The sequence below is a fragment of the Lissotriton vulgaris genome, chromosome 2_1 (assembly GCF_964263255.1).
Source record: "Lissotriton vulgaris chromosome 2_1, aLisVul1.2, whole genome shotgun sequence".
Classification (NCBI taxonomy): domain Eukaryota; kingdom Metazoa; phylum Chordata; class Amphibia; order Caudata; family Salamandridae; genus Lissotriton; species Lissotriton vulgaris.
This window is the reverse complement of record NC_141687.1, coordinates 1,823,392,517-1,823,417,859: the sequence shown is the minus strand read 5'-3', so window position 1 is coordinate 1,823,417,859 and position 25,343 is coordinate 1,823,392,517. Positions and strand designations below refer to the sequence as shown.

General features: G+C 47.0%; 1 protein-coding gene across 2 annotated transcripts in view; it reads left to right on the top strand.

Moving 5' to 3' along the window:
* The window catches only part of SPG11 (SPG11 vesicle trafficking associated, spatacsin), a 639,585-nt gene that overhangs the window by 143,894 nt on the left and 470,348 nt on the right, over positions 1–25,343 (top strand). For both annotated transcript variants that reach the window (XM_086957913.1, XM_086957912.1), the window contains exons 9-11: positions 8,683–8,818; positions 9,399–9,554; positions 19,980–20,158. In XM_086957913.1, coding sequence (XP_086814039.1) covers positions 8,683–8,818; positions 9,399–9,554; positions 19,980–20,158 — 471 coding nt within the window. The remainder of the gene's footprint in view (positions 1–8,682; positions 8,819–9,398; positions 9,555–19,979; positions 20,159–25,343) is intronic.

Here is a 25,343-nt window from a genome sequence, read left to right as displayed (position 1 = left end):
TATGGCTTGACAGTATCTCTGGCTGGCTCCCAGTGTCCCTTTATCAAACCAATGCCTATATATTATTTAATACTTTGTGGACTCCATCAAGTCTATTTCATGCTAAACTGTTACTTTCTGATGTTTGTTGGCACTGCAATGCTAGCCCAGGTTCACTTCTCCATATGTTATTTGACTGTCCAGTTATTATGAAATTTTGGTTGGAAGTTTGGAGTGTTATTTTAAAAATTTTACCTTTACAAGATGATATTTCCTTTAATTTATTAATTTGCAAATCGATTGCCCTAACTTATCCCCTTTCTGAGTCAGAGGCAAAATTGTTTAATTTTCTGATAACAGCTGCCTTAAAATCCATCACCTTCTGTTGGAAAGATGCTTCTTCTCTTTCAGTCCATGCTTGGTGGTCATGGATTACCTTTATGAGAAGAGGTGCGCAGCTATCTCTTAAAGGCGTTACTCATAATTCACAATCATTTCAGTCGTTTTGGTTTCCTATTTATTCATATGTTTTGCAATGATATTGTTAAATATTTTCTTATGTTCTATTTTTGCATTACAATTTAATTGTAACTCTGTAGTTTTTGACTTTTTGACTTTATGACCCTAAGACATGTGCTTTCCTTCCCCTCTCCCTCCCTTTCCTCCTTTCCCTTCCTCTTTAATTGCGATTCTATTTTATTATTATATATTTATATTGCGTATTTTGGTTTAATGCATTTCATATTGATTATTTGATCGCTTACGCTTGTAAATTCCTTCCTCTTTTTTGTATTGTACTTGTTCTTTTCATTTTGTCTTAAAACTTAATAAAACCTTTCTGAACATAAAAAAAAATAGTTTCTCCTAATGCACATTTTAAATTGGTACAATTTAATTTCCTCATGAAATATATCTTACTCTTAAGAAATTCGAAAATATTTACACCAGACCGATCTTTTTTTTTGCAGCAGATGTGGGAATGGAGCGGGTGCGATGAATTTCGTATATCATACGTGAACCTTTGCAAAGGTTGTAAACTTTTAGGAGAGCATAAGTGATAGCATGAATAAGGGCTGCAAGATTAACTTTAGAAAAATCTATAAAACAGTGTATGTTGGGAATATTCCCAGATAAACTAGGTTATAAAATGAATAGGCTGCTCTCTTTGGGTACAGAAAGACGTACACACACAACAGCAGACCAAGATCAAGCACCTCAACTCCTTCAGTTTAAAAAAATCAACAGATTAATTGCTACAACTTCCGGCATCCGCTGTTGAGAGATGCCTATTTACTATAGGAATTCAAACCAAAGGAAGGTGCACTTCGTAGAAGTCGGGACTAATGACAAGTAAGTACTTTATTGAGTCTTCTTTTTATTGAATTCTTGAATAAAACAACACCGGCACTCAGCCAACGCGTTTCATTCCCCAGTGCAACGGGAACTTCGTCAGGGCTTTTATAGTTTATAGGTTCAGGAACCTGTGTAGTAATGTTCATTCATGTATAGGTCAATAGGTAGTCAACCCCAGATCGCGTTGTCCTGGGTCTGATAATAGGTTTCAGGACAATAAGAGGCGGACTTGTAAGTTTCCAAAGTTCATTGTATTGGTGCTTAATATATCTGGTGACACAAGACCAATTTGATGTGCCACGGGGATGAGTACTCGTTTCAGGGGCAGCTAAAAATAATGTGACCCATCACACGTCTCTTGGCCTGGTAATGGGAATGTTCCAGGCGCAGAAATCATAAAGTACTTGGGTGTAATTTCTCGGATAGCAGGGCGTGGTATACCAACTGTTTCCACCCAGTTGTTTCTGTTATGACAAGGTCTCAATGGGTCAAAGGTGAACCCCCAGAATTGTTCAAATGTCGGAATTTATAAGTCGGGCAGCATGGTAGCTTGCACGAAGGTAGAAAGCAGCACCTTTCTTTGGGTACCGTCCTGGCGAAAAGAAGAATTTTGATCCACTGTGCGAGTCCTATAGTGCCGAGGCTGGTTAGATGGAAACAGATCTCCATACGTGGTCATGGACGGAAAAGCAACATATGAAATTGACTTGAATGGATGATAAGATAACAGAAGGCTTGGCATTGCTTAATTTGTGCGGGTGGGGGCCCCTGGTACTCATTTTTGGGGACCGGCACTTATTTTTCTTCGTTGGACCTTTCCCGAGAGCAAGAGCTTGAAACTACAGGAAGGCAGAAAAGATGGAAAACTGCCCCAAAGGTAGACAGCAGGGACCTGTAAGAGTGAAGTAGAGGGGCAGGGAGTGACTGGTAGTCTATCAAAGAGGTATGTAGTGGATTCCAGACTACCCTGCTTGGCTATACCACTTGCTGGTGCTGCCCATGGCCTTCTGAGCGGAGCTGTGGACAACAGCACTTTTTCCTACAAATTAAACACTGCTAGGCAGAATGAGCAGAGATCCTGACTAATTAGACGGATTCTGCCAAATAGTTATGCAAATAAAAGTGTGTTCTGTGTGAAAACATGGGGGAAGGGAAGAATGATGGGTGAAATCTAGCATTGGCAGGCTATTGTACCCTGTAAGATGTAATGTTATATTGGACACAGAAGAATCTGACAAAAAGCTGCGTACAGTACTTAGGTCTTTCCGACAACGGGGGATTTCTATTTGAATGCTGTGAAGGAAAACTTCATTAAAACAATAACAAAAACGAAATTCTGTGACGTTAAGCAACAATGACACACGTTGTCTGCTGTTGAGGTTGGGAGGAAGTGGACACTGCCACTCCTCTATGCCCCTGTGAGCTGCTCCGATGCTGTCTGTGGTCAGGCGTGTGTAAGAATCAGGTGAGAGCAAGCCGGTGCTGCCCCGCCATCTTCTTGTGCTAGACCTGGAGCCTGATGGTCACTCCTGTGATGCTCGGGGGCAGCAACAAAGGATGAAGAAAAACACCGTCGCTCATGAGGAGGAGATGTGGCGTAGGGTCCAGAGAAGCTAGCTTTGACACTGTGAAAAAAGCCTCGCCTCAACATCCAACGATTGTGTGGAGAGCATTTAGGAAATTAAAATACTTCAAAGCGCTCTAACGCCCTCCTCAAATCACTTACTCTACATATAAAACTACCAAAAAAAGGGCTGACACACACGTTGGTAGATGATGACATGAGTTAATGGGAATTACTGTCCATACATTCCTGATGTTGCCAACACTGAAGCCCCTTTGAAAGGCATAATGAACGGCACATTCCAGCATGCTGAAGGACCCCTGCATGCCGCCACGTTAGTAGGCTTTGACGTGATGGTTATATTAAGTGTGGAGGAATCCTCCACAGGCCCATAGGAGTGCCCAACAAGCACTATTTCCGAGGAAAAGCACTACTTCTGCCCAGTGAAATGTTTTACTCCTGGTGACCAACATATGGGCGGGGCTTTGGCATCTCAGTAGTGATTCTTCAAGCTCTGGTGATCACAAACGGTCCGGAGACAGGTGTGCTGTTTGTTTAGCCAGACTTAAAAACACAATATAGCGACAGGTATTACAAAGGCGGATGGATATTTTTCAAAAAATAAATGTAGTACTCCAAATGGCCAAACATGATGCCAATCACACTTCAAAAATGTCTTCTTCTTTCCCTGGGCTAACTAATATGGAACCACTGTGAATGAACACGCCTATTTTTAACTTGGATTGATAATGGCATACTCAATTTAAACATCAAACAACACTCCGGGTTTTTAAAATGTATGTACATTCTTAGGGCTTGCTTGTGAGCATTTTATTGATCCCGTTATTATATGCCAGGAAGAAATAGATTTCTGTTCAGACGGAATACCAACTTTGCTTTTCTCCATCAGGAGTGAAAATATAGAACTCCAGAAATGTTCTAGTTTTGACCTTCCCAAAACAAATTCCCTCCCTGTTGGGTTCAGTCGCTACTCTGTCTCCTTTAGAGCACTCACCAAGCTGTGCCCTCTGTAAGCATCTACTATGCTCTAACCGTGCATTTTTTAAGATAAATGTAAGAACTGGATGACGATGGTTACTCACACACACATATTGCGTGAACCTCGATAAGAGGAGAAGTTGCTCGCCCTTCTGTGCATGTCAAGTTTAGAGTGGCTGCATATTTTTTTTGGAAGTTGTTTTGATTTAGTTTATGGTGCAGGCAATTCTCGACTAGTTGTGAAAGGAGTGCAATTTCACTGAGTACTGGAGGAAGGGTAATATTTCCTTACTTGAACATGAGGCGAGAATAGTTGAGCATCTAGTGGAGGTGACCCATCACAGAGCGAGGGTCTATCATTTGTGCTTTCCCAAGATTAATGTGGCTTCCGGGTTCTGAACTTTCTCATTTATGATTTCTAAACGTTGGTTGAAGTAATACAGTTGAGACAGAAGTAGCCCTTGAGGGGCAAGTATCGATTATTGAGATGAGATAATGGGTTTGATTTTATTGAGGTATTTGAGGAGAATACAGCAAATAACTTAAACCTTTGTATTGTTAGGAAGGAAGTGGATGAAATTTACTTTAGGATAGTGGCATTGAGTGCTCCGGATTCCTAGGCATCCCAGGTCTGTTAATCACTCACCTTCCTACAACACCTTCGGATGATTGATCCTTAAACACATGTATCAATTAAGAGTCTCTAAACATCTCTATGGGTAAGTTAGCATTCCTTCACATACGGCAACGTACAAAACAGAAACATTCATAAGGCCAGTACATCTGACGCACTGCCGGGGGCTAGACGGAAATGGAAAGTCTCTTTAGAATACAGACTTACTTATGAGGCATGGGCATATTGTTGCACACAGATAAAGAATAACCCTCTCCACTACAGGCACAAGCTGAAACACTTTAAATATTTACCCAAGTACCACTACACCCCAGAACGTATTGCTACATTTTGTGGGGACTGCTGTGGAAAATGTGAAAGATGTGGAAATGTCACATGACTTTTTACACAGGGCATGGACATGCAAAGCACTTACATTGCACTGGCAAGAAGTTTTTTACCACCAAAGCCGAGATACTGGGAATCTGCCTCGACCTCTACCCCCAAACGGCCCTTTTAGGTGATACTTTGGGCATACCCACTGGATATCGGCAAGTTGCCTCCATTCTCTTCGTGTTGGCAGGTCGCCATGGTCTGGCGCAGAAGCGTACACCATCGATTACGCAATGGATTGAGGATGCTGTCTATTATCAAGAAATGTCAGAACAGTACGCTGACCCTATATGCCCCCACAGCTCACCCCAGAGATATTTGGATCCACTTCCGTGCCTACCCATGTCACATTGGCACTTCTACCCTACCCATATCTTAGTCACCGATTTCACTGGCATTACCCTCATAAGCCTGAGTGTCTAACGGTGATGTGTAAGTCTTCTATTCGAACGCTTGACAATATGCTGGTCGTTAATGGTACTACCTGCTGTCCCTGCTTGTAGAGCTCGTTGTGCATTAATAATGTGCTTTGCTGGTTGATGTTTACAGTGTGAAAATGCAATGATAAAAATAAAAAAGAGAAACACTCATGAGTCACACATGCACACTCCTGTCTCTTTAACTACAACAGCAGTCCTCTCTCTCTCTCCCTCCCTCTCTCTCTCTCACACTCTCAGACACACATACACACACTCTCTGACACTCTCAGACACACATACACACACTCTCTCTCTGATGCACACACACATTCTTTCTCTCTTTCTTTCAATATCTCTTATGTATCTTTTTCCCTCTCTCGCCTGTTTTATTCTGTTTTCAGATCATGGGCCCAAAACAGGTTCTAAAATAATAAGCTTTGTGTAAAAACCATCAAACAAAAGACACCATCTTCTCTCTATAGAATTTTGTGAAAAATTATTGCAGTAAGGATTATATATCTTTTAATGTTCAGCCTGCTGCTAGTTAGCAGCATTGATACCTTTGCCGTTGAATTCTTTATTATTTTGATCACTTATGGACTATTTTTTTGAGTCTAGGTCGGCAAATCGTCCAGTACAGTGTATAAAAACAGGTTATGAAGACAGAACCAGAAGATTGGGTTGATCTGTAGATCCCTAAAGTGAAACCCGCTAATATAGCCAGTAGACAGACCCATGCTGCAAAGCCAAATGAACCTCGTGTTAGCAGAGCTATGAGGAGGCTCATCAAGAGGGGCTAAACATGGAGCCATGCTGTGAGGTCAGCGGGGACAGTCCTACGCATTTCGCAACAAGGCCAGAAGGCATATCCAAGCAAAATGGTGAGCCAAGCAACTAGGCCAATTAGTAGAGTTAAGCAATGGCAAATGATTGGCATCCTCTCAGGTATCACCAGAAACTTGGGAAAATCTATGATTTTCCTGTTTACAGCTGGCACGGACACGTTCCAGTCAGAGTTTCCACTAAAATGGGTGGACTCTCCAGTGAAATGCTTGGGCATTTGGGTCAGCAGAGATCACGAGGAGCTGTAGCGATATAATTATGGCAGGCTTATCGAGTGGCTGGAAAGTCGGTTACCCCGTTGGAAGATGCTCCTTCTTTCCTTGGCTGGCTGTATCGCCATTGCCAAGATGGTGATACTGCCCAAGTTCCTATACACTTTCATCAGTCTTCCGCTCCCTCTTAGTGTGGAATTCAAGAAAGGGCTTCACTCAAATCTGTTCTTTGGCCTGGGCGGGTTGACAGCCACAGGTGGCCTGGGAGACTCACACTCCCGTTCAAGCAGGGAGGCCTTGGTGCGCCAGATGAGGAATTGTACCATTGCTGTGCAAAGGCCCAATTTGCGTTTCATTGAGTATACCCGACCCCATTTATAGGGCACACGGCCCCTGAGAGTGACCAATCGGACCCAACCCCGCTGCATATGGTGCTGTTCCGACCCCAGAGTCGCCCACGGGCTGGGATTGATACAGTTGGATGCACGTTCTTGGCATGGCAGATGCTCCATCGCAGGGTGTGCCTAGACACTTTATTTGCGCCCTCGTTGCCACTCACCAGACAACTGGCGCTGCCTTTCACTGCTGAGGCGGGGGTCTGTCCGCGACAGCGTAAGCTTCAGCTGCATAGGTTAGGACTAGCGTTTCCAGACGGTGTCTTTATAGACCTGGATGCCGCATTGGGAGACGAACACACGGGCCTCCTCGATAGGACGACATATTATCAGCTGTGGACACACTACGCTTAGTTCCCAGTAGCGCCGCCAACGTTCTACGTTCTGGAAGCATTTTTATCCAATCCTTCACCCCACAAACTTATAACCCGTCTTAACTCTGGCATGCAGCGCAATTCCCCAATAAGTATACCCTCTGCATGCACGAATGGCAGGAAACCCTGGCAGCCCCTTTCGAAGTGGTTGTATGGACATATTGTTGTATGCAATCTAGAGATATGTTGCCCAACTATAGGCTTAGGCTTATTCATTTTTAAATTCCTCCATAGATTATACAGACCTCCTGTGTGACTGTGCAGGGGGGGTGGGGCTGAGTGCGGATGCGCGCTGTGCCTGATGTGGAATGCCTGAGGCCTTCGTTATGCACCTGCCATGGGAATGCAGGGAGGTGGCAAGCTACTGGAGATGTGTGTTGTATGCACTAGATGAAATGCTGGAATGTAGGATAGAGGGCACCCTGTTAACAGCTCTACTAGTATATGTTAAAAACCTCCCTAAAGACAATAGGAGACTTGCGGCCATGTTGTTGTTACTGGCGAAGAGACGTCTGGAGATCTGTTGGGGCCGCAGGCGCAAGCCGCGTAGGGATGATTGGCTCAGAGAGCAGCATTCTGCCACACTCAGCTTCCCGAGTTCTGGGAACTAATGCCTGAACAAGCGTGCCCTCACAACATATGGGAACCATTGCAAAGTTTTTTACGCACACACCAGGTTGACCAGACCAAGTACAGGCCCCTACAGCAGATGGGTAGGTGAGAACGGAGAAGTCAGCGGCAAGGGGGGGGGGAGGGGCTGCCCCATGCACCTGGGCACCACCCTTTTAAGCTCGGCCAAAGAGGTTTACCCCCCACCCCCTTTGACCTTTTTCCCCCTTGTCTTCCCTTCCCCCTTCATTCCGAGTTGCTACCTCATTGTTGGCAGGCGACTGTTGCCCTGCAGGTAGATACAAGATCTGGGTCTGGTATATTCAGCTCTGAGAACATTGCATGACCATTTGGACTCTTATTTTTCTTGATATGGTAGCTGTTTCTGCGAAGTCAGGTATGCAAACGTACACTTCTAACTGTTTTCTGCCCTCCCCTTATTCTGAGGCAAAATGTTGCTGTTTGTAATTGACAAAATTTACAAATAAAGTAAAGAAAAAATAAAATGTGAATGACTCAATAACAGTCCCATGGCTAAAGAGGACTGACTAAAAGCCCTTATAATGGTATTATACATATCATTTTATATGGCTAATTCCAGACCTACAGACAAATTGCCGAGCCACTGAGTTCTGCTGGGATTGAAAGCTCTGTAATTCTTTTATAAAGCTGAGATTAGAGATCACATGTTCTAGTTCCATAGCCAAAACATACCTGTAGTGTCGGAGCCACCCGGCCCGAACACTAAAGTGTTACACTGTGTATCACCCCAGAGGGCCGGCACGCCCCTGGGGATAAATAAACAGGTGCATGACCGCTCTGGGTCTTGGCCCACAACATTAAAAAAAGGAATGGAAAATAAAATGGCACAACGTGTAAAAGAGGCTTCTATTTCATCACAAATGTTAATTTCCAATCTTGTTTTCTAGGCAGGATTAAAAAATCGGCAGCTGGACACAGTTGATTATTTCTTGAAGAGCAAGGAGAACATTTTCAGTTCGACAGTCCAGTGTGAAGTGCCAGAGACTCTGCCAAAGAGCACCATATCTGAGGTGTACTTAAGAAGTGAGTAAACGCACAGCACAACAATACTGCAGCCCTGAGAACCTCCTTCGGTGTTCTGTATAATTGTAAAGATCACATAACCGTGTATGCTCTCTTGCTTTTATCTTGATACCTGCTGGCCTGACTAGAGATTATGGCTCCCTAGCATTGCTTTTATGGAGGGTAGCTCAGGCAGGATCCTGACAGTGACAATTACTGCTTGAATTCAGTTTGCTCATGAAGTAACAGCTTATTGTGGAAGGGAACTTTCACAGTGACACGTACTGGCCAGATTGCTGATGAAGTACAAGGCAGCTCATGAAGGAGAGAAAAAAACAGAATTGCTCTTACAATGCAGTCATTGGCCTGTTCATCTCTTATAGTTTCATACTTCTGTTGTTAGGTGTTAGGTGATTTCCTGTACAGAGTAGTGCATGATAGTATGTATAACTTACTTTTTCATTAGTGGTGTCAGCGCATGCTATCAAATTCAGACCCACACTGCGTGGAGAGTTGTACACATGTTTACTGTTATGGTTGCGACCCTATCTCGACGTGCAGCATGATTCGGAACTGCTTAGAATGTGTTCTTTTTCTTTAGGTATGGAGTCACTGAGGCCTGCCTTACATTTGCTTTGCTCTGCAATCAGGGAAAATGATCTGGAGACTCAAAGTAAGCCATTCTCAGAACAGCTTCTAAACCTGACCCTGAAATTTCTCAGCAAACAAGTGCAGGATGTCTGCAACCAGGCTGATGGTGAGTTGTTCCTTCTGTTATATTCCTGTCCATACTGCAGTGCAGACATGGCACTTCCCATGTTATCCTTGGGGCAGCAAACATCAGTGATATGATGTGATCAGTAAACCATTGTTATTTCCTTACTGGCCATTGAGCCCTCATTCTTCGCTGGCAAAGCAAAAAGTACATTTTCTTTCTTGAGTAATCAAGCATCAGTCATTCTAATCTGACCAATCAAGTATCCACCATTCTACGGTGGCCATTTATGTAGCCTTTCCTAACCAATCAAGCAGCCGCAGACGTACCCTGACCAATGATGCACTTCTGTTCCACAGTGACCTACCAACCCACCTCAGTTCTTCTACCATAATCTGCCCAACCACCTCACTCTTGCCCTATGCATTCAAACAAATTTGTTCTACCAGAACTGTCAAAGCACTGTTCTTCTTCACCCATGTTCTGTTCTGTAATACAATAAATATAATTTCCTTTGGACAACCAAACCACCCAGTGGTTAACCATTCTGTTATGACTTATTCGCTACTTTTGAGTCGTCTACCAGGATAATATTTGTTCTGCCGTTCGACAAGCAAACTTTCCCATAAGTGAAAATGCACCAAATTGTTATGTTTTATTTCACCATGTTCTCTTGTCCTCATATAAAAAAATACATATTGTAGGGTCTATCCCAACCTTAAACCATCCAGCCTCATGTTTGATGTTTAACAAATCCGTCATGGTTTTACCAATGCTTTTTTTCAAGCTACAATGCCATCCTAACCAAGCAGCAGACATAAAATGTTTGCCCTCTGCAGACAAGCGCTCACTCTTTTAGCCTGATTGAATACTATGCCACAATTTTACCACAACCAGTTGAGCACACTCTACCCTACCGTAACTTACCTAGAAGTCCCCATTCTGACCACCAAAATAATGCCCATTTTTCCCTGAGCAACCCAGCGGTCACTACCCAGCGGTCACTGGTCTACCTTGAATAACCAAGCATCCTCCATATTACCCTAGCTAATTGCAGGGGGGAGCAGCCAGCTCAGTAGTCACCAGTTTATCTTAAACATCCAAGCCGACACCATTGTGCCTTGAACAACCAAGCAGCCAGCATTGTACTTGAACCACTTGACAGTTACTGTGCTAACGCTACGAAGTGTCCCTTTTTTTACATGGTCAACTGCCTGGTATCGGTTAGCAGGAACCCAATGAACCTCTGTCAAAACTGCATCAGAATCCCCAGTGCCAGATCTCCTTCCCTAAAATTGTACAATTGTTCCCCCAATTGGTAATACCCATAGCACCCCCGTAATTCCTAGTAAATGGTACCCCTGGTACCTAGGCCACGGACACTAAAGAGGGTCCCTAAGGACTGCAAGATTTATTGTGCCACCATAAGAAACACCTCAGCACCCTCATGCAAACTGCCATCGCAGGCTGCGTGCCATGGTGCAGAGAAAAGTGAAGACACGACATGGCACACCTCCTGTGCCATGCCTGCAGACACTGCATGCAGTATTGATAAGCCATCCCTACAGCAGGTCTTGCAGCTCTAAGGCAGGGAGCAATATACTAGATGTGTGGACATATCTGCGATTCTTAGAGATTACCAGTTAACAGGGAAGCCATTTTGAGAACATGTGCTACATACTGGTATTTGCGAGGTTCCCAGCTACACAATGGCTTTACTGAAACTCGAGATGTTTGTATCAAACATCTTGTATTTATAAGCCCACACTGATTCTAGTGATGTATTTATTTATACATACACCCAGAGGGCACCTTAGAGAGAAAATGCAACCCCCTGACCTGGCCCCATTTGGCATCAGGAAAGGCAGGAAAATTAGCTTGCAGGAGGCATGTTCCTCCCTAAGTCAAGTTTCACCCCTAAGGTGGGCTACCCGAGGTAAACACAAAACTTAGAATTCCACTATCTTATTTTTGGCAGAATTAGTCTCACCTGGTCAGGGTTATGCTCACTCCCCACAAGAAGTAGTCATATGGAGGGTGTAGCCACCCTAACAGTAAGTAGCCCACGGTTACTACCAGCCAGTCCCCGTAACGTCCCTAAGTTGACTATTTAGCGGCACCACTGATGCCAGGGAATCAGATTCGACGGACCCAGAAAAAGAGGACAAAGAATAGCCACAAGAAAAGCGAGCACTGAAGACTTGCTGTGGACTTTTGGCTCCAAACCCTACCTGCCTGCACCGGTCTTGGCAATCCTAAGCAGCGATTTGTCCTGCAGCTGAACATCTTCTAAGAACCCTAGGAGATTGGCAGCCCTTTGCAAATTGGCTGCAATCTCCCTAAGAGTAGAGGAGTGACTCCCCTGCAATCTGAGTCCAGTCCAGACTCCCACTACACTGAGACCGAGCAGCTGTTGAGGGACTTGAGCACTGCAGACCCATTTCCAGAGTGGCCCAGCAGCCCACATTTTTGCACCCTCAACCGGCGAGACGACAACCGCAGGGCTCTAGGACACACAGAGCCCAGCCAACCTTTCCGCTCTGCACTGAGCACCCACAACCCGAAACCGATGAACCAGCTGTGACCCCTTGTTCCCAGGACCCTTGTGACCCGAGCCTCCCCGTTGGGAGCTCCCGGACTTGTCTCCAAGTCCCCCTCTGCAGCCTGTTTCTAGTTGTCCCCGCTTCTTTCCACTGGCGTAGCGCACATGGCTACCAACCTGACCAGCACCTTTGCACGCCGATGCCCTAGGGCAGGTAACGAATAACTGCTGGTGGTACTTTGCACCTTGGCCCCCTACGATCCTAAGTCCCGGCGGAGACCCACAGAAATTGACCATAAATAACTGTATGCAACGTATGCCTTTTCTCCCATAGGGAAGCATTGCTGCGTAAATACTCATTGAATTGAACTATTTACTTACCTGTAAAAATGTATATTTAAAAAAAGTACTAACTTGCTAACAAAGTTCTTAGTATCAAAATGTATATCACATCTTATTTTTCGAAATTGGTCTCTAATTTATTCTTGAGTGCATCTCATTTATTGCCTCTGTGAATACAACTTTTTTTTAGCACTACCCTCTAAACTGCTCGCTCGCACCACCTCAAAAGAGAGCATTTAGTGTTCACAGTTTTGCCTCTATAAACCAATAAGGGTTTGTCTGGACTCTTTACACTGTTTACCTTGGTTTGGTCCTCTATATAAAGAGCCCACTTTCTACACTAATCTGATCACCTTGATGGTAATCTGTCATTTTGATGAATTTCTAGAATGAAGAGTCAGACTATTGAAAACAGACTGATTTAACTTCATTTTAGGTTTAAGATCTTTTTATTAGTAATAATGCAAAACAAGATACATCGACAACCCACCTACATCCACTGGCCGTTGATGATCCTTTCAACTATAAAGTGTGAGTGTAGCAATAGAATAGCGTCTCACAAAACTAATAGAAGGAAAAGACAATAAGACAACTTTTGAAGGAGAAAGGGGAAAGGATAAAATACCATTCAGGACAGGTGTTGGTGGAGATGATTTAACTTCATTTTAGAGAAAAATTAAAATGACGAGATACTTTTACTACAAAAAAATAAAGGTCTGCTTTGATCTACTACTTAAAAAAAAATACAACGCAGGATGAAAGAAGAAGGTATGAAGAAGGGGTAAGACCACAAAAGGGAGTGGACATAGAGGACTTTTTTTTTTAAAGGAGCGAAGTGGGTGGCTCAGTAGCAAAAGGGGCATAGCACGCAGTTGGAAGGTTGAATAGTTCAGGAAGGTAAGGGGCACCCCTTCCCCTCCTTACTAAAAAGATAGAAAAGTAAAGGCAGTTAAATGGGGGAAGTCGACCTTGAAGAAGCAGAATAGAAAAAACAGCCAAAAGATAAAGGAATCTTTCATCTAGAAAGGCTTTTGTTGGCTTGTTTTTGTCAACCTGGAGAAACCCTTTCTTGATAGAAAAACATTGGTCAAGATTGTTTTTATGCAAACATTTAATCAGAACCGCTTTCTTGATGAATGTTTACCGATAAAAGCACATACAATCCACATGGACAGCATGTTTTTTTTTTTACCAGAACACCAGTAAGCCCCTCTTTTCTACTCCGACCAACAAAGCAGCCCATTCTTTCCTGATTAATATAGTAACCAACATTATACTTAACCTAAAAACGAGCTATTTAGAATCGAAATTTGGCTAGCTTACGTAACGGTAAGTTTCAATTCTATTAAGGACACGGAGGCGAGGATTATGCTATATCTTCCTTCGCTTTATTAACATAAAGACTCCACAGCAGCTTAGGAAAAGATATATAATAGTAACAAAAAATGCTTTAAGACATAAAGCATTGACGGAACTTCAACAAATCAAAACAACAACTCCTGAGAGTCTCTTTGTATAATGACAGTCCACAGTCCTTCCACTCTGTCCATCACCGCTATAAATCCGGCCTTCTCTTCCTCTTCCTCCTCTTTCTTCGCGCAGATCACGCCTGAACCTCATTGATCCTGCTTAGCACCCTCGTTGCCTGTCGAAAAAGGAACAACATCAGCGAGGTGGCCCAGGAATGCAACAATAAGGCGAGGAGTATTCAGTGACTAATACAGTACAGACAATGTAAAGAAAAACGCTTTACTTACTGCTATACGGGTGGGTAGAGACACCACTGTAGCCTGGGTGGGATAATACTCGCCTCCGTGTCCTTAATAGAATTGAAACTTACCGTTACGTAAGCTAGGCAAATTTCGATTCTATGTCAGGACCGGAGGCTTCAGATTATGCTAGTTCAAAGCTTACTTACCACCAACTGGGCCAAATTCACCACCGGCTTAAAATAAAACCTCTTAAAGGTGGAATCCGAGGACCAATCCGCCGCTCGCATTAGATCCTCCAAGCGAGCACCCACTGAGAATGCCTTAGAGGCCATGGCCCCCCTGGCGGAGTGTGCTCCAAAGAGAGAAGTATTGATGCCCGCTTCCTGCATGACCCACCGCACCCACCGAGCAATAGTGGGGGAGGAGACAGTTTTGTGTGGCTTTCGCAGGGCAATCAGCAACTGACGCTCGCCCAGGGGGCGCAACTCCAAGGTCGGATCCTCATATGCTTTGAGGCATTGTACAACACACAACTTAGGAGTGTCAAGAAAAGCTGGATAGGAAATGGATCGCGACGACGTTTTAGTGCGTCGGCCCACGGTGAACGTAACCCCATCCGGGGAAAAAATGCGTGCAGAGACATCCAGCGCGCGCACATCAGAGACGCGTCTGCAAGAGATCAAACATAACAACATGGCCAACTTCGCCGACAGCTCCTTAAGAGACAGATAGGAGTTGGCCGGCCAGGACAAGAACAAGTTCAGAACCAAATTGACGTCCCAAAGGACGGAGTACCTGGGCTCAGGAGGCAACGCGAGGCGAATAGCCCGCAGAAGCCGACAAACAAAAGGATGTTCCCCTACCGGGTGGCCATCGATGTTGTCGTGACCTGCCGAAATCGCCGATCGAATAGCATTGATCGTTCTATAGGCCAAGCCCTTGTCGGCCAGGTGAGCCAGGAAATTCAGCACAGGAACGAGGCCTGCGACTAAGGGATCCAAATCCCTTCGTAGACACCAACGCATCCACTTAAGCCAAGCGGATCTGTAGCGCTTCGTCGTACTATCAGCCCACGCTTTGGAGAGCAAGTGTTCAGCCGACCCCGAAAGGCCTGGGAGCGACCAGCGTCTCCTGAGAGCCTCCACGCCACGAGGCGGAGAGAGCTCTGCATGATGAGAGGATGCGGTTCCCGATCCGTATTTGTCAGGAGCAGGGGAAACAGGGGGAGTAGGATTGGAAAATCCCAAGAAAGTTCCAGAAGAACCGGAAACCACACTTGAGACCTCCAGAGCGGAGTAACCAACACCAACTCCGCTCCCTGGCGGTGAACTTGGGCCGCCGTACTCATTATCATGGAGAACGGGGGGAACGCAAACGGCTGTTCCCGACTCCAATCCTGCAGAAAGGCGTCCGTGGCCTCCGCCAGAGGGTCCGGCCTCCAGCTGAAAAAACGCGGCAGCTGGTGGTCGAGACGGGACGCAAACAGGTCCACTGAAAAGGGACCCCAGAGAGTTTGTAACCAACGGAAGACCTCCGGATCCAGTTTCCACTGACTGGTGTCCCTGAGGTGTCTGGAGTGCCAATCCGCTACTTGGTTGGACTGACCCGGCAGATATTCCGCCGTCACCGCAATGTGACGTGACAGGCAATAATCCCAGAAGTCCTTCGCCAGGTCCGCTAAAGCGCGGGAACGAGGACCGCCTAGATGGTTCACATAACGAACCGCCGAAACATTGTCCATCCGTAAGAGGACACAGGCCTTGACCGAATCCTTGGTCCAACAACGGACTGCGAAGGAGCCCGCCAGGAGCTCCAAACAATTGATATGCAACCGTTGTTCTTCTGAAGACCAGGCGCCGCCGGTGGAAAAATCCCCGCACCGGGTGCCCCAGCCCGACCTGCTGGCGTCGGACTCTATGACCAGGTCCGGGGCCGAACCGAAGACCGCCCGACCATTCCATGCCTCCATGTGAGACAGCCACCAGGACATTTCCTCCTTCACTTCGTCCGTGAGGGGAACCCACTGATCGTAACTCATCCCACGACGCAAGTGCTGCGCCTTCAGGCGCTGGAGCGCCCTGTAATGCAGGGGGCCCGGGAAAATCGCCTGGATGGAGGACGACAGGAGCCCTACCACCTTGGCGATATGGCGCAAGGAAGTGCAGTCCTTTGCGATCGTCTGCCGAAGCAGGTGTCGAATTTTCGCGACTTTCCGACCCGGCAGGCTCAAGACCGCCTGCACCGAGTCCACCACGAAACCTAAGAAGGTGATCTTCTGAGTAGGAACCAAAACCGACTTGGAGCCGTTGATCACGAACCCAAGCCCCTGGAGAAGGTGTACGGCCTGCCGAAGCTGGCCCGCCAACACCTCCGGGCACTGCCCCATGAAGAGGATGTCGTCTAAGTACACCAACATTCTGACCCCCTGACTTCTGAGGAACTCCACTACCGGATGGAGAACTTTCGTGAAGCACCAGGGGGCCGACGATAGACCGAACGGCAGTGCGGTGAACTCGAACACCCTGCCGTTCCATAGAAACTGAAGAAAACGACGATGCGGGCAATGGATGGGGACGACTAAATAGGCATCCTTGAGATCCAGTCTCACCATCCAGTCCCGAGGGAGGAGTACGTCCCGGAGGAGGTGTATACCCTTCATCTTGAAATGACGATAGACCAACCACCCATTGAATTCCTTGAGATTGATCACAGATCTCTTGCCCCCATCTGTCTTGTCCACCAAAAAGACGTTGCTGAGGAACCCGTGCGGGTGGCGTGTTGATAGACGGATGGCCCCTTTGCGGAGCAAGTCCGAGACCTCCCCGTCTATCAATCGCGCGTCGGACTCTGAAAAGACCATTGGGCGCGGGGGCATCGCTTGCGTGGGCTGGTCGTAAAATTCTATGTGGAACCCACGTACAGTTTGCAAGACCCAAGCGTCGGCAGTGAGCAATTCCCACTCCTCGTAAAAGGTTGCCAGCCGCCCCCCAATTGGAACTTGATCCAAACAAAGGACACTTACCGGGGCCATTTCCTTGTCCGGAGTTCTTCCTGAACCCTCTGCCGCCGAAGCGCTGCCCTCTGGTGGGGTAGAAGTTGTTAAAGTTCGCAGAGGTCTGGTATTGGCCTCTTCCGGAGCCTTGTCCTTTATTGTTGGTCTGTTGGCCACGGCCGATCGCGCGGCCCCTACCGCGACCGGCCCCTCCGGAGAAACGTTGGTGAAACACCCGTTTAATGCTGGATTGGGCCTTATCCAGCGACGTGAACCTGTTCACGAACTTGCCCAGCTCCCTGATGAAGGGTTCGCCAAAGAGGCCACCCTGGGCCACCGCACCCGCCTCCGACGAGGCCAGGTCCCCCAACTTCGGGTCTAATTTGATCAGGAGCGAGCGCCGCCTCTCTGTAGATAGGGCGCAGTTGGCGTTGCCCAGGAACACTATCACCCTCTGGGCCCAATTCGAAAGCACCTCCGGTGAAATGACGGTGCCATTCGCCTTCGCCTCCTCCGCCATATCTAGGATCTTCGTGGCAGGCCCAACCGCATCCAGCAGTTTATCCTGGCAGGCCCGCCAGGACCTATCGATGCCTTTCCTGGGGTCCTTCATAAACTTTGCCAGGAAGGTGGCCATCTTGGCGTCCAGTTCCGGGGTCATGGCCACCTTGCCTTCCAAAGTCGGCCTAGGGCACTCCCCACGCAGGCAACCCCGCGCCTCCTTTTCCAGGGGTTTGCGCAGCCTGCCCGCCACAAACTTCGCCACCGTCTCCCCCGGTGTCCAAGCCGCGGAGCGGGGGTGGACGATCTCGTCCGGGTCCAGCATGCTCGACTCATCCTTTGGCATCTCCTTGGCAGAGGACGCCGGAAGCCAAGATCGGGTCGACTCCCCGCCGTCGTCGGTGTCTGGAGAGTCGTACACAGGGGAAGCGGGGGCCGTCGACACGTCCCCCGAAGCCCCAGGATCCACCAAGGGAGTAGGGGGCGCCGCCGTTGCTTTTGCCAGAAAGGCGTCCCGAAGACGCTCAAAAGCGCCCTTGTCCACTCCTTGGGCCTCCGATGACGGTCCTTCCTTACAAGGCCTCTTCGGGGCGGGTGGCAACCCGCCGGACGTCCCTGGGAGATCGGGAGTCGGAGGCACGTGCGCCGATGCCAGCTTCGCGCACTCTTCCACGATGCGGGCGGAGAGGCGGTCCTCCATAGGGCCTACCACCTCCGTCACGCAGCGGTAAATCGAATTGTCCACCGCCTGGTAAAATTCGTCGTCTTGCAGATAGGGGTAGGGTTCCTCCTCGTATTCCCCTTCCATCCTGAAGCACAGGGGTAAATCCGGGGCACCCTGCAGGGCGGCAATCGAGACAGGATATGGGCAGGCCAACAGGCTGCGATCACTTTTTCGGGCCAACTGAAGTGGCAGGTGGGTTGCACCAATCCCCCAGCGCGCAGACCCTCCTCGCCGGGACCGGGCCTCCGCACCCCTCAAGCGCGCTAAGCCACACTTCGTATCAAAGAGGTGCACAAAGTTCACCCGAAGGTGTTACACGCGGTCAGAGCCGCAATACAGACCCCAACGGGGCGTCAGGAGCAGGGAGGTACAGACCCGGAGCACCAGGTGTCAGAGGGGTACGCGAGGGCTGGCTCCTGCGCAAGCAGACTCCACGGCGCAGCCCCCGCAACTGCGGAGGCGCGCCGAAGGGTCGGCGAGACGTCAGGGTGCCCCCTGGCGGCTTACCTACACGCCGCACACAAGTGGGAAAGAAAGATCGCGTAGGAACGATAGAGCGTTCTCGCGACCGGGGACTCTGCAAGGGAATAAACCATGAAATGAGTCCCCCAACGATCGTACACACAATACAATCTAGTAAACCGAAAGGAAAAACAAGAAAAGCACTTATCTGGCTGCGGAGCAGCGAAGAAAGAGGAGGAAGAAGAAGAGAAGGCCGGATTTATAGCGGTGATGGACAGAGTGGAAGGACTATGGACTGTCATTATACAAAGAGACTCTCGGGAGTTGTTGTTTTGATTTGTTGAAGTTCCGTCAATGCTTTATGTCTTAAAGCATTTTTTGTTACTATTATATATCTTTTCCTAAGCTGCTGTGGAGTCTTTATGTTAATAAAGCGAAGGAAGATATAGCATAATCTGAAGCCTCCGGTCCTGACATAGAATTACATTTGACAAAGCCTTGGGCTTGATCGGGGCAAATCAGGAATGTTGGATAGCGGTTATGCGAATCCAGCTAGTCTATAAGCCTAAACTTTAAATCTAAACCACCCAGATCTCACAATTAAAGTTGTTTGGTATTCAGGTGCAGCATAGGTGCTGAACCAAGTAGTCACTGTTCTATACTGGTTAACCAGCAAACCAATTTAACATCTTCAAAGCCAAGCAGCTATGACTGTACCTCAACAAATTAGCCGTCTGTAGCAGTTACTTTATGCAGTTATTACAACCATCAAAGTGTACATCCAGAAACATTAAAAACTGCACCAGTTTTAAAATAATTAGCAGTCACTATCCTTGACAACATAGCAACTGCCGCTCTAACCCTTCTAAGCAAACAGTCAGTGTTCTGTTCCATAGCACAACACATGTGGGTCACTTTTGACCACCTAATCCCTCCTAAATCTCTCTCTGGAAGTCTACCTTTCTCTTTCTTGATTAATTCCCTCCTCTGCAGCCATATAATAATTCTATCTGCATTAAATGGACTGCCTCACAATTCCATGGGCAAGTAGTTACTGTGTCAGCCTCTGCTTTATCCCACCTCACCAGTTTATCACTTAGACTCTGTAGGCCTCTCTGTCCAGCATCATACTGTCTGCTTTTCACACTATGCGTTTGTCACCTTGTCTTGTTTGTTCTGATAATTCCTACAGAGCTTGATGAGTGCTTGCAGTCCTGCATGGATATCCTCACCAGCTACATTACTGACCTCAGAACCTTTATGAAAAAATTTAGTCGAAAGCAAAGTAACCAAATGAAGTTTATCAAGGATTCCTGTGAGGACATTCCTCAGATAGAGCAAAGTCATCGGTGGGAATCTCTGAGCTCAGAGGTAAGGTGCAGATGACGTCCATCGAGAAATCTAGCAATCAAAGATTGTGTAAATCATCTAAGAAGTGCAATCAAAAACTTGGAATCTACTCTGTGTGCCTCCAGCAATACAAAATACACGTACTCAGTATTTTAATATACCCAGAAGTAAAGCACTGTCGCCACTTTCTAATTTCCAGGAGGTGACTACTGTATTGTAAATGGCAATAACTTTGTTCAGTTTTTGAAATATTGCTATATCCAGCATAAATCAATGGGCAAAGGCATTGCTCTCTCTAAAATCTCGCTCTTGGTATTCCCAAATGTTGCCATGTATGCAGTAGCTCTGTGAACATATGTCATTTAACAAGACAGCCAGTATCTGGTGAAAAGATGTATTTTGTATATGAAAGCAATAGAGTTAAAAGTTGCAGCTGATGACAGGAGAGTCTGCTGTTAGAAAATTGTGATACATCACTGCTCCACATTGTGCCATCCCATGTCATCTAAAGCTGCTTTCATAGGGTGCATATAAAGTAAACTGGTTTAACAAAACAGATTTTTTGCTTTTTTTAAATTTAAATATTTTGTTTATTAAGATTTTATAAGTTATTAAACAAATGATTATTCAAAATGGAAAGGAGAATAGAAAACATAGTTCACTTGATGCATCATTGGCGATGCTTTCAGGCAATGTCCCCCCCCCCCATTACCCAGATCTGGAGAATCCGTAACCTACATCGTTCACACTGTGCTCTCTCCCAATAATGCTGCCTCCCACCTGCACCCTTTCATGCTTTTGTGGGCAACCCCAGGCTTCTTATATAAATTAATCCCTTACAGAACACAGGTCAATCTAAGCACACCACCTCCCTATATCAGGAGATGTTGGCTGCCACCCCAGGAAGACATTGTCTGTTTTCCAAAATCACGAAGACCAGCCTCAGTAGTGCCCACTCGGCGTGAGGAAATCCTTCCTTGTCCAGGATGTTTAGGAGGGCTATCTTTGATGTGAGGGCAAATGTCTGGCCAAGGCCAGCTACAAGTGTCGCCTCGATATGATTCCAATAAGGGTGAAGGGCATGGCAGCCCCAGACAGAAAGGAGAAAATCTCCCACAGCCTCCCCACATCGTAAATAAGCTGGGTCATGTATTTTGTTCAAGTAGATACTTGAACTGTATAAGACGAAACCTCGCAGTCAAGACAGGCTCTCTAGGGCTCATAAGAGCGATTGTCCACTCGCTCTCATCAAACATCCCCAAGTCACCCCACTGTTCCCTTTGTGTCTTAAAAGTGTCTGGGGTACTGATCACTAAACACTTGTAGATTAGGGAAATGCGGTCTTGGTCAAGACCGGACTGATCATCAGTTTCACCTCCAGGGGGCTGAATTCTGAAATGTCTTCTCACCCTCTCAGGTATGGTCTCAAAGAACAGTGAGGCTGTAGATGCCTGTAATCAGGACTTTTCCAGCACAAAGTCAACTTGAAGCTGTATAAAGTCCATCATGTCTGCACCTGTCAGGACGTGGCCCAGGGTAGTAATCACAAAGGAATTCCAATCCAAGGAACCCATCTAAATGCAACACATCCGACTGGGGGCTCTTCACCACAGGGGCATCTCTCACGTCCGTCTACCCTCCCAGCGTAGGTTTCTGAGTGGGGATGTCGATCTTTTCAGAAAGCACTGGCTGTGTCAGTAGGGGGGTTTTCTGTTGCAGCCGGCTTTCTAATATATATTGGAGCGGGAGGTGACTGCCCATGAACCGTCTCTCCGATCAGTATGTTGGATCACCTGCTGGCCCATAAACACAGTTGTTGAGGAGCAGGAGTTGAGAAGCTCAGCAATAGGATAATTGATCCACCATTGCCAGTCCACTGTCCAAGGTGGACAATATCATTGCTGAAGGCCACCCGTTGGGGCCCACCACCACAGACAAATGCATTTAGGGCTAAGGTGAACTTTGCCAATATCGACTTTAATATATAGTAAGGGTCATTTTGTAGTGTGTACAAGAGTCACAGGAAAGTAATCCTCTTCAGCCGTGCCACTTATTTGAGTATGGATATGGGCAGCAACAACCATCGTTGTGGGTCGAGACAAGTTGGGAGGGGAGCTTGTCTATCCTAGACATCATCTCAATATTGTGGATATTCATCCCCACGTAGCCAGGTGGTTGAACCTCGTTGCTGCCAGGGTGAGACCCGGGCCCCAAGCCCAGTGTTCAGTCAACCATACCCCCGTCTCCTCCTCCTTAGCCTGACTGGGAACAGCTTAGGCTTTCCCCTGTTGACTCATAGCCCAGAGTTGTTCCCAAAAGTATTGAGTTTCTCTCTGATTGTAGGCCATGTAGAATATGGTCGGCTGAGATACACCAGTAGGCTATTGTCGTATAGAGATACACGATTCGTCACAAGCCTCAGACCACTTAAAAGCCTTTAGTTGTGGATCGGTCCGGATAAGGTTCGCTAGGGGGTCTGTCATCAGCGCAAATAGTAAGGGTGACCAGGGAGAACATACTCGTCTCATATCCCTTTTAAGTGCTGTCAGGATTGACAAAGTTCTCCCCCTACCCTGACCTCAGTGCATGGTCGCCATAGAGTAGTCTACTGTATGACAGATAATGGGAGTTGAAGTCTAGATATTTGAGCAGTGTGGACATGTATTCCCAGGGGATGTTGTCAAAAGCCTTCTCAAAACCCAGCTGTAGCATCGAAAGCGCTGTCCCCGCTAATTGGCTGTCGCCAATGCATTGTGTAGCCATCTAATGTTGTGTCCCTTCAATCTGTGGAGCATACACCTACTTTGGTCTTGAGAGAGATGTGATTACAGTGCTAATTAATGTTGCGGGACCTTGGCCAGGATCTTGATTTCGCGGCTAATCAGCAATAAAGGCCTGTACGAGTAGCACCTGTACAGAGACGGTCTTGTTTAAGGATAGCGACAATGTGGGACTCAACAAGGTCTCACAGAAGTCACCCCACTCACTAATATTGGCCTAGCAGCGGATTTGCCCCCACCAGTTTAGAGATGGCATCAGGGATCTCAGTCATTGTAAGCGGGTCCTCAAGTACTTGCCGCTTAGCTTCCCTTAGGAGGACCGGATGGGCCGCTCATACATAAGAATAAAGTTCTGTTGTGGACCAGGTCCACTGCTCATCATAGAGCGCTGTATAGTAGGTGGTAAATTTGTTCACCACACCTTCTGGAGCAGAGTGGGGGTATTACCAAACTCATTCTCAATTATGGTCATAAATTGGTTCCTGCATGTATGCTGGCTTAGTCAGTAAACTAGTTTGCCTGTCTTATTACCATATTCATAGAGGTGGCTTTGGGACACCTGCCAAATTTTCCTAGCCTCATCCATCTAAAGCTGTCAAAGTGCTAATTCCGCCAGACTCTGCATCTCGTGCCGCCCGGTCTGTGGTCACAAACTCACACAGCTTTTCCAGTTTTTTATGGGCCAGCCGATAAAATCATCTTCTTCATTGTGGCGGAGCCAATGGACCCTGTGTTTTCTTGTAAAAATTGTATCAAACTTTCGTGCAGAACAGCATCAAAAGGCTGTTGCGTCATCTTCCAAGAGCTGAGCTTACATGGGGTCGAGGAGTGCGGATGGGCACAATTGACCTCCCTCTCCCAAGGTGGTGTGGTGAGACAGGCTCTGGCATGAATCAGAGGACAGGTGTGCTCTGGAAACCAGGAAATAGCCAAGTCCTCATAGGGTACCATGGACCCCGGAGAGAAAAGTGTAGCCCCCGGGGTCGCAATGATAGTGTTGCAATACATTGCTTTTGCCCAGAGAGCCAAAAAAGGACACCAACAAAGTCGTAGAGAGGAGCTATGGGGCATAGGTCCCACCCAATTAAGGGCAGCATTCGTCAAGCTGTTAAAGCCGTTACCTATAATTGTAAGTCTCTCTGGGGCTGAAAGCACCGCCTCATCGAGACGTGAGAGGAATTACTGCATGAGAGGGGGTGGGGCATAAACAGAACACAAAACAATAGAAGAGCCCAAGAGCAGCCTGCCACCCAGAGAAACCTACCCAGATCTTCATGGAGTATTTGATCTGTCTTGAAAGGGAAGTGAGTATGGATCAAGACAGCCACCCCCTTGAGCCACTGTAAAATCCCACTTGGTGGACTTTGGTGAAGCCATATGTGTAGGCAACGGCATAAGGTAAGTCTACTGGAGGAGGAGCACATCAGCACCCAATTGTCCTGTCCACCGGAAACTGCACCCTGTATGACCCTTATAAGAACAGCAGTCCTGTTCTATGTCAGACAGCGAAGGGAAGCATCTGTGTTATCTGTAGTCCGTGTTTTGTGTTAACTTGTGAGGTGTAGGAACCATCTGCTGCCCGTGACAGCGGGACCCCTGCACTAGTAAATGTCCAGCTGAGTGGACGTCTCCAACTTGGGGTCGGCCCCCCAGGCTCGTCACCATCTTCCTGCGGTGAGGGTAGGGTCTCTCCTCCAGTCAAAACACAAGGAGGGCTAGAGGGGTTTAAAGACCTGCAGGGCCTGGCTCCCCTACTCCGTAAAAAATAACACAAAATGAAACCCCTGGGTCTACAGGAGAAAGAAAAGCGCTTCAAGAGTATGCGCTTTAACCCCTTGCGTGCGGCGGGAATTCCCCGCCCATGCTGAGTCCGCCTTGCGCGGGCGGAGTCATGACGGAACGGTTCCGTCATCAGCACAGCTCACCCGTAGCTGATGACGGAACCGCTCCGTCATCAGCATGCAAGGAGTTAAAGGACGGTTTCCCTCACCCACCCGATGGTGGCATGCTTCATCATAGGGTAACCTCCTCGCATTGTGAACCTGGTCATAATGTGGGTTACAACCTCCTCTCTGAAAGGGAGGAGCTCAGGGATGCATCTTGGTAGAGCGAGTTCATCTATGGTATTTAGCATACCTGAGTGTGGTGATGGGTGTGGAGCAAAGTGAATGTGAGATAAAACTAGCCCCAGGGTACGTAATAGACTTCTTGAGGGTGCCCCTGGACCAGGTTTAAAAACCAAGCTGTAATAGGAGGAAATTCATCCTGCTATTGAGTAAAAAATAGTTTGACAAGTTTCAGCCTATTACCCTCAACAGAGGTGTGTGTGGTGGCCTTTTTCAGGACCTTATGGAAGCTTCTGCAATGTATATGTAAGGAACAAGTGATAGAAACAAAAAGCAAATTACATTTAAAAGAGACACTCC